The sequence below is a fragment of the Diadema antillarum genome, unplaced genomic scaffold (assembly GCF_040938485.1).
Source record: "Diadema antillarum isolate AM-2024a unplaced genomic scaffold, OU_Dant_1.0 seq00000209_RagTag, whole genome shotgun sequence".
Classification (NCBI taxonomy): Eukaryota; Metazoa; Echinodermata; class Echinoidea; order Diadematoida; family Diadematidae; genus Diadema; species Diadema antillarum.
In genome coordinates this window covers 458,883-477,172 of record NW_027271267.1, presented here as the reverse complement: position 1 = coordinate 477,172, position 18,290 = coordinate 458,883, and the positions used below count along the sequence as shown (strand labels likewise).

At 40.5% G+C, this 18,290-nt stretch overlaps 2 protein-coding genes across 2 annotated transcripts; one reads left to right on the top strand and one right to left on the bottom strand.

Moving 5' to 3' along the window:
• Positions 1–663: 663 nt before the first annotated feature.
• Positions 664–7,794, bottom strand: LOC139728991 (uncharacterized). The gene is made up of 7 exons (XM_071639918.1): positions 7,607–7,794; positions 6,512–6,619; positions 5,059–5,143; positions 4,481–4,619; positions 2,244–3,453; positions 1,728–1,817; positions 664–721 (listed from the first exon to the last, which is right to left on the bottom strand). The coding sequence occupies exons 1-7, from the start codon at positions 7,792–7,794 to the stop codon at positions 664–666; spliced, it is 1,878 nt and encodes a 625-aa protein (XP_071496019.1).
• A 4,811-nt stretch (positions 7,795–12,605) lies between these two features.
• LOC139728986 (uncharacterized) lies at positions 12,606–17,999 on the top strand. Its single transcript, XM_071639913.1, has 3 exons — positions 12,606–12,793; positions 13,792–13,930; positions 15,802–17,999. The coding sequence occupies exons 1-3, from the start codon at positions 12,644–12,646 to the stop codon at positions 15,891–15,893; spliced, it is 381 nt and encodes a 126-aa protein (XP_071496014.1). The 5' UTR covers positions 12,606–12,643; the 3' UTR covers positions 15,894–17,999.
• The last annotated feature ends 291 nt before the right edge of the window (positions 18,000–18,290 follow it).

Sequence of the window (18,290 nt, the reverse complement as noted above, 5' to 3'; positions counted from 1 at the left end):
AGAATGCATTAGGTAACCTTGTCTTCTTAAAACTGACACTCGCTATTCCATGTGATTTGAAACTTTTTGCATCGTCCCTTGAGCATCTTCTATAAGATTCTGCGCGAGACATTTCATATACAATGTACGTGTTTCACTCGAGCATATATAAACGCAAAAACTGTCCGAGAGCTTTAATACCTGGTACTGGAGAGGACAACAACAGTTATTTGACACCGGGAGCAACTTTGGGGTTGCAGATTGAGCAGAGAGCAATTTGCATTGTTGATGAAGCAGAAGAGACCCTTTAACACATGCAATGTCACAAAATAAAAGACAGTAGCCATAACTGTATTTTATAACTGATTTTAAACTATTTCACATAGATGATTCAATGGGGAGGAAAAAAAAATGACCAAAATTATTGTATGCTTTCAAATTGGCACAAACATTTCAAAAAAAAAAAGAGAGGAAAGGATTAAAGTAGAAAAAAAATTTATATGCATAATCAAAGTAATAAATGTTGCCTTTCACAGTGAAGAATCACCAAATGACATCATTTGCCTGTCTTGTTTTACTCGTTATCATTTAACAAAAAAACATAACAGTGAACCATTCTCTCCTTGCTGGATCGATGGTGTTCTGGTTACGTGGGTTATTAGTATGGAGGGAGTGTCAACACACTCAATGTTTAGTTTCAACTTGGTGCTTGTACCAGCGGTTCCATTCCCGGGCTCCTTGACTGAGAACAAGAAAGCGAGAAGAATGTCACCATTATTTCAGAATATGGACATAGAGTAAATGATTTCCACATAGGATATCACATGCCACTGTATTATATGTCCTTTAAAGGGATGGTTGAGTCATTGTTGACAGGGGGAATTAAATGTGCAATCGTTATCTGCGCAAAGCCTACTTGTATAATGCCCAAGATTACAATCACAATTAACACTCAAATGCAGAGAAAATGAATTGAAGCATAAAAAGCTGAAACATTTCAGAACCTTTAATAGCTCAAACTGCTAAAAGTGGTTAAAGTGCCTGTCAGAAGGAAGCTTATGAACATGTAGCACAAGTGACTGAAAAATGATATGTATGCAAAAAGCAGTTGATAATGACAAATAACAGACAGAAATATTAGACACCATCTCATTCAGCAACATTGGCCATCACCAAACACTCAAATCTCTTTTAGCTCATAAGCTGCTCCCGTTCATTAATGTTTGCTGAAGTAAAGGGTATGTTTACAGAGCTCTATGGAGGCAACAGTGTACCCAAGGCACTGAGACATTTGAAACCAACAGAGCAATAGCCATCTGGTCAAAGAGGGAGACAAGCAGTTCAACTTCTTTGGAGTCCTTTCTGTGTAGCACCCATAGATCATGTGCATCAAGAATTGGACTTCATTCTCACACGAGAACCCACCTCTGCAAATGACTGGTCTGCCTACTCATCTGTCGCATCGACAGGAGATTCCATATTGCAAGTTACTCTGCAATATAATTTTGAAAAAAAAAATGTAATAATGACAGAGACGCTAGAAAGTTTAATAGCTTTACTAGACAATTCCATGGTATGGCCAAGCAGACTATAGTGCCCTTTGGCTCTCATCTTGACAACAGGCAGTAATTTCGTGGGCAGATTGGGCTTCTCCTATTGATATCAAACCCCAACCAAACCCTGTAATGAATAAAGCTATAAAAAAAAATCAACACAAGAAAAGAAATTGCCCAAGAATGGCTGGTTACCTGTAGAGTTTCCTGTAAGGTTCTGATAGCTGTTGCCAAGCTTGACTAACCACTTTGGCGACTTCCTTGTCTTTCAGGTGAGGCCATCCACTGTAGGGATAAGGTAAGATAAGGTGTTGAAATAAGAAGACCATTATTTTTTTTTTTAATGTTCTTGATTATCAAAAATCTGAAATGATGAGTTGTTTTACTACAATTCTTTTTTTTCCAGAGCACCACTGACATCATGAATTTGTGTGATTCACATTATGCCCATACTCACTATAAAACATTGCTTTTAAGAAATGGGTGCTGACGAACACAGCACAAGGTCATAGAAACAACTATGCTGAATCATGTATCACTGTAATCCATCTGATAGATGTTATCTTTTTTTGAGTAATTTGAAAGTTTGACACATTTTGCCCATCCCCCCTCCTTCTAGATGCCAACAAATATTCAAGTTGGATTCCAAACCAAAATACCAGTGCTATGTTAGATGATTGTACAGTGATATAGACTGTCTCCCACACTCACTCTCTGAATCTCTTCTGGTTGACTTTTGTAAAGAGCTGGTAGCCGTTGAGCCAGGTCCGCTTGGTGGGGAACTGAAGCCCATAGATGGAGGACAACAGCTGCGGATCTGGTCCCACATCAAGGGGAATGTCGACAGTTTGCTCGACTGGTTGGAAACGTAACCCCTGATTGCTTACATTGATGCTGGTGTAGGACATGCTGGAACCAGCATCACCACGAGTTTTGCAGCTTCGACCAGTGGCCAAGGACCTCTTCTTGAAGCCAGTTCTTGGGTTTGACTTTGACTGATGTGTGAGAGATGGGTTGACGATGTGGCTGGACTGGACAGATGCGATGTTGTCAGAACGACCAGAAGTTTTGTCATTCTGTATAAGAGTTCCATGAGGAAGACCAAGCTTATGGTTCAATTCCAGTGACTGGTAGCTTGATGATGGTAAGATTGGCAAGAACACACCACTTTCTGGCTGTTTGCGTTTTGCCTTACATCCCCTTGTAGCAGGAAATGGGATTTCCCCACAACTTGATTCCAGGCTGTGCGAATGTCCTTGATATGCTTTTTGGAGGCTGGATACACCCCCTGCCAGAACTGCCACCCAATCCTGCCTGGTCTCTGTGATACCACTGCTGTGAGGCTTGTTCACTGAATCAACCTGTTCTTTGCTGGGAATGTACTTTGTTTTTAGTCTGGCAATGTCTCTCCCAAGAAGATCAGAGAGAGTCTCTTCCTTCTCCTGGCTTGAATGGGTGCTGCATCGATCCTCCTGTGTGGACTCCTGTGCCTTCCCGCCGCTGGCAAACCCATCATCAACAGATGTCGTGCCCCAGCTACTAGATGAGGAAGTGTTCGTGTTGCTTACACCGGAAGAGTCCAAGTCTGTTGGGCTCTCAGAGCACATCATGCTGCTTCCAGAGGCATCACCATGGAAACTCTCTTGTGAGTCCCCCTTTTCTCCCTTTGCTACTTCTTCCTGTGAATCCTTCCCCTCCTGGTAGAAATGATCCGCTTCATCCAAGATTTTGTTTTCGTCCTCTGCACTGGGACAAGAGGTCTGAGTTTTTTTCATACCTGTGCTCCTTTTGTTCCTGCACGATTTCCTCTTGGATCTGAAACTTCTACTCTTGGTCATTCGAAAGTTGAGATTGCTCATTAGCTCTTCCAAATCATTGAGGCTTACAGGGACATTGGCAGCAATTTCCTTTTGCACTCCATCTGTAAAATGGATACATTTGATGATAGATTGTAAGTGTCTGCATTGAAAGATTGAACGGATATTAATACATTTGCAAAATTACTAATTTTTAATCTGACTAGGCATTAGAACTTTCAATACCTGAATATAACAGTGATATCCAATGTTTATGTGACCAAAATTATTAACATCATACATTATTTAACATCATGAACTGCAAATGTCCAACAAGGTTATCTCTTGGTGACCCATTTGGGAAACTAAGATTCAAAATGGGTTGCTATGTATACTTTTATTTTGGGCCAATTCTGGGGGGGGGGGGGTGGTTAGGGCCACCAAAATTTGTAATCTATATACATTTAGTCATTAGTGGTCCAAACAGGCCACCAGAAAAAATAGTGTCGAGCCCTTATAATAATAGATGCACTCTTGGAATATTGCTCTTGTGTGTGGAATGAACTTTCAAAGAGTGATGCAAAGAAGCTTGAATCAGTTCAGAGGAGAGCAACAAAGTTGGTATCAGAGGTTAAATTGTTGTCATATCCTGAGAGACTCAAGCATTTGGGGGATTCCATCCCTAGAGTATCGACGTGAAAATTCAGATATGATTCAAGTGTTCAAAATTTTGCATAGTATGGAAGACTTTGATCCAGCTGTTCTCTTTGTCATCAATGATCATGTTACTCGCGGTCACAAGTTGAAGTTGTATAAAGGAAGGTGTCGAACAAGTAAAAGGTTGAAGTCTTTCAGTCAGAGAGTAGTAAATACTTGGAATAGCCTTTGTGCAGATGCTGTCGCGGCAACATCTGTGAATAGCTTCAAGTCCAAGCTCAATGATCACTGGAAGCAGAAGCATAACAAATTTCATCCAGATTGCATTAACTGATAATTCCATGGATACAGTACAACACATGGATCTCCTCAGGCTCAGGATTAAATCCTTTGAATGGCCCTCTACAAGTTTTCAACTTACTGGGCGTCATCGTAGGTAATTCAGGTAATAATAATATATATATATATATATCTGCTGCTTTATAGAAGACTCACCTATGCAGGTGTAGATGGGAGAACTGAACGACAAATTTCTATCTCTGTTCTGGGGCTCAATGTGCATGGCAGCACACAGCTCTGAAATTTTGTCTTCCAAAAACTGGATGTAGTCACTTGTCTTCCTCAAGACATAGTGCTGGAAGAAGATAGAGAGAATATCAGTGGTCTATGATGGGGATGGTATTTGACAACGTTGTTGTTGTTGTTGCTCTAAAAGTAGACATGACTGAACAATAAAAATGATTTTATGACAGCAGAAAATGTACATTTTGAATAAGTAGATGTAACAAATACATCAACTGAATGGATGCATCTTCTTGTTAAAAGAATGCAAAATTACATACTAACACATCCACACAGATTAAAAAAAAACAACATGCACCAAAGCTCTTCATTAAGTATAATATTAGAATTTAAATGGTAAAAGGTGACCAGAAGGAATTCTTATAATCAGGTTATCAAACAATCTTGTTACAAGTAAATGTAATTTCCCTCTATTTATCTAGAACCTATCTAGGCATTCAAATTCTGGTAAAGTTAAAGATTAATGGAAATGCATGTCAATTTGCATTTACCTTGGTTTCTGGTTCATTGGGTTCACAAGAAGGCATTGTGGAGATGATTTTCCTTATGGCTACATTTAGGCTGTGGTGTCTCTGTCTGAAAGGTGAAGACACTAAAGGCATTGACATATATGAAGGCAATAGACATGGTTGAAAACTTTGTCAATAAGGTGTCCATCTCTCCTACTAGAGGTTGCCACAACTCTGATGGGACTCACGTCTTCTAATACAATTAGATACTACTACATCACTATACAGATAAGTCTGCCATCGTGTAAGGTACAGACAGTGCAATCCTGTCATAACGAAATTCTGATTACAACAAAGAAAATATTCAGACCACAACATTATTGGCTCAATCTTTTTTATTGTTTACTTGTTCGGTTATAAAGAAATTCAATATATCAAAAGAAAACTGCTGGTTACAAGGTCTTTGTTAATAGCAGGAGTCCACTGTACAAATTACAATGATTGTAATTGATTAACATGGGACAGTAACTAACACTCAACTGTCACATACGACTATTATTTGCATTTTGGTTTGGTTTTCTTTTTCCTTTTTTTTCCCCCCTTCTTTGTATGAATAACCAAATCTAACCGCACCAGCGATCCCAACACGTACCGTGTTACTAGTTACAGCACCCCGCGCCGGGGTTATGTAGACCCCTAACGTTAACTAGACGTTCTACTTCTAATTAGACTGTATGTCTTAAGTGCGAGGGTATTGCCTAGTCCTATGCACCCCTGCCCTGGCTGGGGTCCGAGCATGGGTCTGCCCTCATTTTGTACATTGATTGGACTTGTCGAGTTCATTTTTTCTTTCTCTCTTTTCTTTCTTTTTTTGAAAACCAAAGTTAGATCCCAAACTTTCAAAGTGATTTTAGACTCAGAGGTAACGGCTAGGTCTAACAAATTGTTAACATTAATGTTAGGGGTCTTTTAAATTTTGAAATGACCAAGGTCGCAAGGAGCTGCTTAATACTATTATTTGCCCTTAAATAGTTAAATTTCATTTTGATAAGTCAAGGGACTAGTGTCAAGTGTTAGTATCGAGTGTGATTACTGGATTGTTGGAGTAACGTTAGACTACCAAGTTGTAATAGTAGTAGTACGTACACGTACGCTAGTCTAGCCTAGTAGGTGTAGGAGTAGGACCCTTCCTACTGTAATGTAGATGCTATGCCTTGCAGTGGCCTTGGTACACAACTCTTCTTAGGCCCTATTGCCTAGTACGAGTCCTACTCTAGATTCTAGTCCTACCGTCTCGAGATGTCAAGTCTCAATACGATCTACCTGTTAATGCAACGGATAGACCACTGCACGAGCAGTAGACAGACAATTGAATGATTAAATTTTTGAGCCCTGAGTGACGAAGGCACCCAGTTTCACTTCAACACAGTTTTCCATTTTCGTCCACGAGAGTGGAGAGGTGACACATGTCATGTGTGTACGGGGACTATATTACCGTTCATGGATACGATGCAGTTCTTTCTTGTCCTCTTCCGGTGAATGGGCTCTCTTTTGACCAAGATTGCCCTCCTTAGAGTCCTGCTGAGATGAGTTCAACCTTGTCCTTGGTTTAGCATGAACTAACACTCAAATGTCACATATGACTATTATTTGCATTTTGGTTTGGTTTTCTTTTTCCTTTTTTTTCCCCCCTTCTTTGTATGAATAACCAAATCTAACCGCACCAGCGATCCCAACACGTACCGTGTTACTAGTTACAGCACCCCGCGCCGGGGTTATGTAGACCCCTAACGTTAACTAGACGTTCTACTTCTAATTAGACTGTATGTCTTAAGTGCGAGGGTATTGCCTAGTCCTATGCACCCCTGCCCTGGCTGGGGTCCGAGCCTGCATGGGTCTGCCCTCATTTTGTACATTGATTGGACTTGTCGAGTTCATTTTTTCTTTCTCTCTTTTCTTTCTTTTTTTGAAAACCAAAGTTAGATCCCAAACTTTCAAAGTGATTTTAGACTCAGAGGTAACGGTTAGGTCTAACAAATTGTTAACATTAATGTTAGGGGTCTTTTAAATTTTGAAATGACCAAGGTCGCAAGGAGCTGCTTAATACTATTATTTGCCCTTAAATAGTTAAATTTCATTTTGATAAGTCAAGGGACTAGTGTCAAGTGTTAGTATCGAGTGTGATTACTGGATTGTTGGAGTAACGTTAGACTACCAAGTTGTAATAGTAGTAGTACGTACACGTACGCTAGTCTAGCCTAGTAGGTGTAGGAGTAGGACCCTTCCTACTGTAATGTAGATGCTATGCCTTGCCGTGGCCTTGGTACACAACTCTTCTTAGGCCCTATTGCCTAGTACGAGTCCTACTCTAGATTCTAGTCCTACCGTCTCGAGATGTCAAGTCTCAATACGATCTACCTGTTAATGCAACGGATAGACCACTGCACGAGCAGTAGACAGACAATTGAATGATTAAATTTTTGAGCCCTGAGTGACGAAGGCACCCAGTTTCACTTCAACACAGTTTTCCATTTTCGTCCACGAGAGTGGAGAGGTGACACATGTCATGTGTGTACGGGGACTATATTACCGTTCATGGATACGATGCAGTTCTTTCTTGTCCTCTTCCGGTGAATGGGCTCTCTTTTGACCAAGATTGCCCTCCTTAGAGTCCTGCTGAGATGAGTTCAACCTTGTCCTTGGTTTAGCATGAACAGCCAATCTAGATCTATTTTTTGAAGCTGGGAGCGACCGTCTTGGTTTCACTTTCCGGATCATTTTGAAACTTTTCACAATGAAATTTAGAGCTAACGTTAGAGAGGAGCTAAGCTAGCCGGGCCATCCATACCATGTAGACCAGCGCAATAAAACAAGCGCAAATATACGTACCTGACTCGACTGTACTGACCGGCGTGCGTGCATGCACGTGTTACGCGCATGGATATGGAGCATGCATGCAACATTAGTAACGCACGGCCGGGCCGCGTTTTTTTTTTTAGACGGCACAGATTGGGGCATGGCGTGTATTAAACCTATGGGAAACACGTTGGGTTAGGCTTAGGGTTAGGGTTAGGGTTACCGTCTAAAAAAAAACACGCGGCCCGATGATCACTAACAAAAAGCTGTTATTTTCGCGTACAGATATTTTCAGGAATGAGGAGATCATGGACATTTTTACGAGATGTTGTTTTCGCGAACTGACACAAAGCTGTCGTAAGTGCACTATTACACCAGCACATGGGCGTCATTTTCGGGTGTTGTTAAATTCGCGGTCCAACATTGATTCGCGAAAATTAAACCCTCGCGAAAATAACTGCTTATACAGGGGCATCTGCTGAGCTGAGCATGCATGCAAGCCTAGGCACTATCATACAAATAATGACTGCTATGAGGGGCACAGTTAAAATTATTGGCCCAAGGTGATGTGAAAACCATAACTATGCCCGAAGCGAAGTTGAGGGCATAGTTACGGTTTTCACATCACCGAGGGCCTACATAATTCTAACTGTGCCCCGAATATCAAGCTGTCATTATTTGTTTCATATACCGAAAATATAGATTCCGAAATATAGATACCGAAAATATAGATTCCGAAATAGAGATACCGAAAATATAGATTCTAGTCTCTTTTACAGCACTCGTAATCAACGCTGATCGACAGCGCGGCGGTCGTATCATTGGTGCGTACATAATGAGTGATCTATGTGTACGGGGTTGCGACTGTCTCCAAACCAAAGAGATTAATCTCTTTGCTCCAAACCTATTTACAGGACAGTTGATTCTATGCCCCGGGCACAGTAAATCATGACGTCATTTTGATCAAAAATGTGGCACAGCTATTTTCATGACTCCACTTTTAACCAATCAGATGAGAGGAATCTATATATGAGGTATATAATACAGTATAGGCCTACTTATACCAGTATGTTTTAAACGCACAAAAAGGCCAAGGGAGCCGGGGGCGACCTAGCTACACACCCATATCCATAGCCATGCATACATAATAAAACACAGGGACAATAATTAATATCCCAGATTTGCGATTACTACTAACTGCGCGTGCGTCCGGCAATTATGAGCGCATCGCCCGCGTATTCGAATGTGTGTCTGATTTGATAGGCTAGGCTAGTATAGACTGTGACGACGCGGCAGTCTTATACATATTCATTGTGGCGTGTAAGTTATGGGGTGGGGTGGGAATCTTAGCTTCTTGCTCACATGATTGATGAATTCATCAGTTTCTAAAATCATTACATTGGTACAAATCAAATAACCATCCTCATGTACTCGTTTTCGATCCCGCAGGTTGAGCTGTTGGGGGGGGGGGGAGATGTAGTTCTCAATGTGATCTTTGTACATTGTACAGAATTTGTAATGATGACTTTAGTCCATGTTGACAAATTTGGTACTGTGGACAGACTGGGAATATATTCCGGCTACTTGACAAAACTAAATAGGCACTCGGAGCTCGATTGCACACAGACCTCCGCCCAGCAACTCGTCCACGGACACACATGCTGAAAATTGCCCACTTTCCCAATGACAAAGAAGCCTTTCTATAGTGTCTCAATGACATTGGCAATGACAATGACAATTTTGATAGAGATTTTTATTTTTTAAATATTTTCTCAGTCTTCCTTAGCTTGCGCTTCCTGCCGCTGCGCGTCTATAATGCACACATCAAATACGAGCTATAGAGACTTGAATTCCATCGGTTTGTTGGCCCTATTCGCCAATGACAACGATTCCTTTAAGAAAAAACAAACAAACAAACAAAAACAATCCTGGATCTAGACGGTGACCCAGATCACTACCAAAATTCGATAATCTGTTTCTTGTGTCATTATCAACTTTGAATTTAAGCTAAATCTATTTACAACTTTTTGATTATTTTTGCAAACATACAAGCAGACAGACAATGCTATAGGTAATGAAGGGAGAATATCACAAATATTTCTCTGGGGGATGTTCTATTTTTTTTTATTTGTGTGTGTGTGTGTGTGTGTGTGTGTGTATGATTTGATTTGATTTGATTACTGCACTGCACCGGTCCTACACTCGAGACACAGTGGACATTTTCCTGCAATTTGAGAAGGGGAAAATTATTTACACCGTGATTATGGTCATGAGAGTTTGTGAATGACCATGAATTCACACGAGAATGTGGTGGTCAAGAGTTATTGGTGGTCTACAGTGGCGGATCCAGGGAGGACCGCACCGGGAGCACACACACCCCCCCCCCCTATTTTTTGTCGAAATAAAAAAATAAAGAGAAATTTTGTGAATGCGCCCCCTCCTTACGGAATTCCTGGATCCGCTCCTGGTCTATAACAAAGGCAAGCGAAGTGGAAGGGGGTGGGGGCGGGGGATGTGAGGGCTTCACTTCACTCAAGCACACTACATCACGTACTTAAAAACATTAAGTAAAACGCACACACATACACACACACACACACACACACACACACACACGAGAGAGAAAAAACATGACAGTGAATAATACAGCCCCGAGATTCTTCCAATCGAACGGGGATGGGGGTGGGAACATTGATTAGTGACCAAACCAACCACATGCGCCACTCCAACCCCCCCCCCCCCCACAGTAACAACAGCAACAACCCCAAAACAAAACAAAACAAAACAAACGTTCCTCGGATCCTAAAAAGGGCACAAAGAGGCGGGTTGACATTGTGCTGTATGTGATCTGTGGGAATTGCACACTTTCCGAATATAAATGGGAAACGTATGCATTTGGTGTCACAATAGCATTACTTCTTGTAATCTAATCTAGATCAGTCTAGACGGAAAGTGAAAAAAAAATGACAAGAAGGTGGTTGTTTATATTCTGTATCTGAAAAGGTACCATCCAAACACCCGGCTCCAAGAGAAAGCTTGTATACACCTGTGTACAGGTACAGTCAAACCTGTCTGTAGCGGCCACCCAAGGGAAACGAAAAGAGTGGCCGTTATAGACAGGTGGCCGCTATAGACAGGTTATCCGACTTTTATGTGCATTGTCTACATGTACATGTATCATTGTTGTATAATACATAGAGTACTTACATGTATACAATGTGTACGTAGGCACATGTGTTTTTCATGCATTGAACAATGCCGGTGTTTATTAAGTTGTTGCACATCTTAGCATGTGCACAGTCGTGAAGAAAGCTTGGTGCATTTACTATGACTGAATGAGTGATGAATGCAGCGGTGGCGATCACTGAACCTTGCCCACGGTGATGGCACGGCTACAAAGCAGAAAAACACGCTAAATTATCGGCTCGGCTACGGCTCCATGTGGGTCTGTGGCCGCTTATAGACAGGTTAAAATCTACCGCGGGAAACAATATTTGTGGCCACTGGCCGCGATAGACATGTGGCCGCTATACACAGGGTTTTTAACAGGGGTTTTCACTGGGGGATTTTTTAGTGGCTGCTATAGACAGGTGGCCGTTTTGACTGTATTCGTAACTATTCAATTCCTCACTTTTGGTATTCATCTAAAAATTCATGATCTCATTTTCCACTTACCATATACTGTATATATGCCCGAATACTTAATCCATATATTTTGAAAATGGAATGATATCTTTGTAGTTGTCAAATGATTAGCTGAATTTTGAAAGCTAGTAACAGATCTATAGCCTACTTACTACAACCCTAGAACTCACCACCTTTTCTTTTTACACGACTGTTTAAAAATATGGTACACGACAGAACTACAGTGGTAGCTTGTTACAGCGAGGTCTTCTGGACCTGGAAATTTTGTTGTATGTGTGTACATGCATAATCATATGAATACATGTTTCATGTATGATAAAGTATATACACACATATGGGTGTACATGGGTGCCTTGATGTCCTTTTTGTGTCAGGCATCCCTTTGCATCGTGTTTTCAATGTACTTACTTTATGATTATTATATTTGTTCGTACATGTATGTATATATGTAACATCATGTTGGTTGTATTTTACTGTTACAAAGACATTGTAAATTTCTCATACTCCGAAAGGGGTCGTTAGAAATTGTTCAAATAAACTTCAAACTTCAAACTTCAAACTTCAAACTTCAAACATTCGGAACGCGCGTGTGACACTGCAGTGTGCAGGACTCGAGCATCTCATTGGCCCAAAGTTAGGAGGTGTCGCTCGTCTGAAGTTAGTCTTGTTTACTGAGCACTCTATGTGGAATAAAAAAAAAAATCCATTGGCACTAGCTGCACTCTGACCACTCGTGAGGTTATTTATATTTATGTGTTGAACACATTCAAAATATCAATGTTTCAGCACTGATGTATGGCAGTAGATGAAAGACCATGTATACTGTATCTGATATACCTGTTATTAGTTGGAACAAATCACCTACCAGTATTTCGAAGACTCTGTTGGACTAAGCACTGGAATATTTAGACTAGATAGAGCTCCAGTGTGTGTGCGCGACACAAGATCAGTGTACTGCACAGATGCACCATATAACGTACGTGTACGTGTGAGTGTACGTTAGATCTAGATGGGGTGGATCATGCATAATCTACGTACAAACTGTATATGTTTTTACACACGCAATGTACGAATACGAGCCGTGTATACGAAACAAGTGCGGAATCAGACCAAAGGACGTGATGGTATGGATCCCATTTGCCAGAACTGCGATGATGTTGATACGTTTATCCACATATCAGATTTAGAGCAGCAACACGCAGAAATTCAGTGTCAAGTAGAATGTACAAAAGCCACTGTCAAAGAATTACAGAGCGACATCATTCAGCTCTCGAAGGTAAGGGTCATATTTAATAGTCCCACTAGTATAACTTCATGTTACTCACACTCAACCAGAGCGCAGTGTACCATGGCATGGTCCATGTCTGGGGATGGATAAACATTCATTTCAAGTAGGGCGCCTTGGGTTGGGTCATCATTGCTGCTACGCCTACTTGGCTACGGGGCGTTGCACGGCATCGAATAGAAACAGATCTACACTGTACACAGATTGGAAAAAATTCCAGAACATCTGTGTAAACCTTTCATACCTTTAGAGGAGGAGTACCGTAGTTATGGGTAAACTCGGCCTAGCGGGTAAAGTCGGCCGCCAGCGCGCACAGTACAATTTTATGTACTGTGCGCGCTGGCGGCCGACTTTACCCGCTAGGCCGAGTTTACCCATAACTACGGTAAACTTTATTAGCACAGAATAGGACTGCAAATATGCTAGACATTTGCTAGACAATTTCAAAGTCAGTTTATTTGAAAAGGAATGAGGAACCCCCTCCAAATCAGTGCTAATGGGGACTTTCATAATATCATTATCAGATCAGGTCTGAATTTAATTCATTCAAATTTAGATTAAAAAATGACTCTTGAATGACCGCGTGGACCGTCCATATTGACATTATTTGCTGTGGTTGCTTGAAGACTCCATTTCACCTCGTTTTGGTACGTAAATTCTTATTGCCATGGATGTTGATGAAGTTTGCCCTGTAATTCCTAGACAATTCTAGATTATCTAAAGTATAATGTATGTTTCCATCAGGAAAATCCACTTATGAAAAAACTCAAGTGTGTATGGTTACCACCAGAAAAAAAGAAAAAGAAAAAAAGATGATACTACGATGAAAATCGCGTACCCTACAAGTTCAACTTCTTGCTCCATCTCGCCCGAGCGGGAAATGAGTAGACATTGATCACTTCATGTTCATCACTTTCTAATCAAATGATTGCAGGAAAGTTGTTTGGTGGAATGAACCATCCTCATGCCCCCCTCCCCCATTCTTGCAGGTTGTGGAAGCAGCGATACTGCGGGAGAAATGGGAGTCCAAACTGAGAGCCGGAGAAACTGGCCTCCAGTATGCAGAACCAACAGAGAAGTCCTTCCAAATCTGTATGATGCTCCACCACAATCCTGATTATATCCATGGTGAGTTAGAACTTAGAAGCCAAGTGCTGATGTATTGACTTGTTGTTTGTAGTATATCATTTTCATTTTCAACAGAGTTGTAACTGGAGGACAAACTCTCTTGTAGGGTCATCTTTATGATGAAATGCATTACTGGTAGTTATATTTCCTCTTTTCAACAATTTCATCAAAACATAGCTTTCTTTGTTTACCTCTGCATCTGTGTTAATGCAACAATGTATCACTTCATTTTGTATTACAGTGCTCACCCATTAGTCAGGAACAGCTTTAGCGGGAAACCTGTTTAAGTGCAACAAAACTTGATGCAACAAAATTTTCACGTGTTATTTCCAATGCTTTATCGGAACCATGAACCGCTTTAACGGGACAAATCTGGCTGAAACACTTCCATTGTCTGTGTATTAATGTGTGAAAATAATAAATTAATCCTTGGAAAAAATTAGAAAGGATTATTTTCTCACCAGTTCCCAATAGATTATGCTGACTGCAGTCTAAACATTTACCATTAGACCCTAGACAGTGAGACGTAGCACAGTCTAGAGGCGGTCTTATTGAGCGTCATCTTATCAAGCCTCTACCCACGCACTTTCACCGATCAAGTCCACTGATCTCACCGGCCAGCCAGCTACAGACGTAGCTAGCTGAGAGACTGAGCTCTCTTCCCTCTTAGCCCTGTTGCCAACTCATGTGTGACTGTGTGTGCCCCACAAACACACGCCACACACACACACACAGTTCACTGTGTGTGCGTGCCAAAACATGCAGTGCACTGTGTGAAACTTCAACTTTGAGATTACATCAATTGCCCCTTTCCCAGGGCCCCATCCATGCAATCTACAAGCGTGTGTACGCAGATTCCTTTCAGCCTGGCCAGCCAGGTGGCTGGCATGCTTGCTGGGTGTCAGACTGTCAGTTTCCCTCTATCTACCATTGGGTTTTTTTTTTCCCTTATTCTTCTACTTACATGAGATACCTGCATGGCTGCTAGCAAGTGGTTTGTTGTTTAATCATTGCAGTGTTTTTGTTTTTCTCTGTCATTCATGGGATCGGGCCAGGGTGAGGGATATCAAAAGAAGAAAGTCTGCTCAAGCCAAGTTGCCTCTTGCACCATCCCATCAAATTGTCCTTGCGATCGCTAATCATTTTTTTTTTTTTGAAGTCCCAAAGTTGGGTTGCGTCTTATACAAGGGTGCATCTATACACAAAACTTTACAGTATGTATTTTCAACTCTAAAAATAAAAAACTGGGTTATTTTGTGGATCATATGAATGGAGGTTTGTTCCGATAATGCATTTGCCAAAATCATAAGACTGCCATGTCCTTTCTTATCGCTGTTTTGTGTCTGCGTGTCGTAGCGTGTGTGTATTTGTCACTGTGGTTAACCTCAGGTTTGATAACTGTGCATGGTTTAATGTAATGTCCACATACTGGACTTCATGTTGTGTGGTTTGCACGGGCCAATACCGGCCATCGCTTAAGCGGGAGCACCGCTTAAACGGGAGAAAAACTTGTCTCCCGACCCCTTGTGATTAAGTGGTGAGCACTGTACTATCTATTTTGTTTGGGGAAAAAAAAGAATCACATATCAAAAAAAGAAATGTGCCAACATCCAGTCATCTAAAAGCAAATAATGCCATTCTCCTGATGAACTGAACATAGCTTATGTGATTCTCCAAATGTTTCCACATATTTGCATCATAATTAGATTTCAGAGAATATAAAATCATCATTCCTGTTTTCATGTTTAAAGGGGTTGGATGGTGGGAGCACTATCAATGTTTCTGGTTTCTTTCTTTAAGAAAGGCATGAATGATAGTCTTTACTTGTACCAGAATTACATTTTCCTTCTTTCACTGTCTCTGCATTTCAGATGTCATGAACGCTCTCAAGGAGAAGCAGTCTGCGCTCCAAGAAACCATCAACTCCATGATGACAGCCCTGGAAGAGCTTGAAAAGACTTGAGAGAAGGCTATATGGACAGCCGCAGCATGTCTCAAAATCATGGCCCCATTTACATTGGAGACTTAGGATCAATCATGTGCAAAATCAAATCTCAGCACGCTGTTATTTGACTGTGAACATACAATTCCAAAAAGGAGCATTTTGCCTGTGATTCTTCCTTGCATAAACTCATTGGAGCTGCGGAGAGGTACCAAACAATTTCAAGAATAGTGACATGGTGGATGCAGTAAACATTCATTTCCAGTCTAAAAAGCAGAGGTCATGTGACACTGTGCACTCGACAAGCCAGTCAGGTGTCACACAGGCAAGAAAAAACAAAATGGGACAAAATCATGCACTTTCTTCATCTGAATGCTGTTATTTTTGTGTATGAATTGGGGACCAACGCTGCATAAGATCATGGGAATGATATATCTTCTTAATTGTAAATTTGTGATGCGGGATGCCATCAGTCGAGGTGAGGTTGTTGCCATAGTAACAACCAAGGTACCCTATCATATGGGTAGACTATGAAACAGCATGCGATTGTGGTGCTTTTTGTCGTTTTTGTGCATGCCTAATGCTGCCATCCGCTGTTAATCACACGATTGACATTGCATGAAAAGAAGCAAATCGTCTATTATTAGGATGTTGATTGGAAAAACAAGATAAGTTTTTGAGGTTTCAGGTGAAGCAAAAGGTAATCTCACTCAATAAGAAAAAATATTGTACCAGTATTTTGGACTAATTTGCTTTTTTTTAAATCATTATTAAAGGGACACTGTAAGGTCAGAAGAAACTACATCTCTTAAGAAAGTACATCTCATATGTCCCACTGGATAGTTGGAAAAAACATTATACAGGGAATGTTGCCATTAAGTCTTTGATCATACTGGTAGTGCAGTATGAGTTGATAGGGGATTACACCCATGTACCAAACTGCTAAAATAACTGACCATTACCTTGCATTAATGTACTGATGTTAAACTTCTGTCACGTGCTGACATTGAAATGAGATGGAGCCCCAAGCTGGAAGTTGTTCTGAGTTGAGGCAGAAAGGCAGGGAGATCAAATTTGGAATTACCTGAGCAAAATTTAGTGAAAGGTACAAAAGTTGTGATGTTTTGAATTATGTGATGCAGAAAAATTACTCTTAGCTGGATTCTCTCTTCCTCGATTACACTAGTATACAGATAGGTATGCCCATCTACAAACCGAGTTTAAATGCAAAGATGTGAGTACAAGGTAATTTTTGATATTTTATAAGACTTGTATACTTAATAACCTGTAGCATTTGTATAGCATGGTAATAATTCAATAGGCCAATATCATAAATTTTGCAGTGTAAAAGCGCTGGTATTTTTATAAATAGGAGATACTCGAAGCCAGCTGTGAGAGGTCATATTGTGCATATAACAGCTGCTTGAGAGATTTGATGATGAACAGTATTTGAGAGAAAACATCTGGAACTGGTTATAGATGGCTCCTTGTAAACATTCCAATGTGCATTTACTGTGGCATTACATGAACTTGAGAGATAAAAGGCAGGCGAAAAAAATCATATATACAGCGCACTCCCGTTATAAAGAACACGGTTATAACGAAATTCCGGTTACAATGAAATAAAAATTCAGGCCGCAGCATTATCCTCTCTATGTTTTTTTTTGTTTATTTGTTCAGTTATAATGAAATTTCGATAAAACAAAGAAAATTGCCGGTCCCAAGGGCTTCGTTATAACGGGAGTCCACTGTATTGTGCAGACAGCATACACTAAATGCTGTCACCACACTTAGATGTCGGTATATGGAGCCAGCTATTACAGTATTCCTATGAACAGAGCCTAGACACATGTTGTGTAAGAGGCATAGAAAGTGTAAGATATGCAAATCAATGCAAGCTTCTCTTGCCTTTTAAAAGGGAATCAGAGGGGCTGGAATCCTGGGACAAATCCCATGTATACTCAAATATTATTTGAATGATTGAGTCGTAAAATGTACATGTGTTTCCTTGAGGATATATTGAAAAAAAAAAGTGTCATATAAGATGCGAAGCTCCCTGACGATTTTTTTGTTGTACTGCAATGTATGTTGTACTGCAATGTATGTTGCAATAAACTAATCATGATGAAAGAGAAGAAAGTACTCATATAAATAATTTCCTGTTGCTGAAAGTTTAAAGACCAAGTCATCTGGAACGGGAAAAATGACAAGACAATTTGTATGGATAATCCCGTTGCAAAGGTCCTAACATCACTGGATTCTACAAAGTTTTTCATATGTAATAGCTGGCATCGGTTACAATTTTTATTACATTGTATGTGTATGTATCAGTATACAGCTGTATTTACAAAATGCTCACTTCTAGTCACACACAATCATCAGAATAAACCACTCCGTACATACAGTATAGCATTTGAA

Coding starts and splice junctions, on each gene's coding strand:
- LOC139728991 (XM_071639918.1), bottom strand. CDS start 7,794: ATGATCCGGAAAGTGAAACCAAGACGGTCGCTCCCAGCTTCAAAAAAT. Junction 5,144..6,511: donor CTGCATCGTATCCATGAACG/GTAATATAGTCC, acceptor TTCACCTTTCAG/ACAGAGACACCACAGCCTAA. Junction 3,454..4,480: donor TCCCATCTACACCTGCATAG/GTGAGTCTTCTA, acceptor TCCATTTTACAG/ATGGAGTGCAAAAGGAAATT.
- LOC139728986 (XM_071639913.1), top strand. CDS start 12,644: ATGGATCCCATTTGCCAGAACTGCGATGATGTTGATACGTTTATCCAC. Junction 12,794..13,791: donor ACATCATTCAGCTCTCGAAG/GTAAGGGTCATA, acceptor CCATTCTTGCAG/GTTGTGGAAGCAGCGATACT. Junction 13,931..15,801: donor CAATCCTGATTATATCCATG/GTGAGTTAGAAC, acceptor TCTGCATTTCAG/ATGTCATGAACGCTCTCAAG.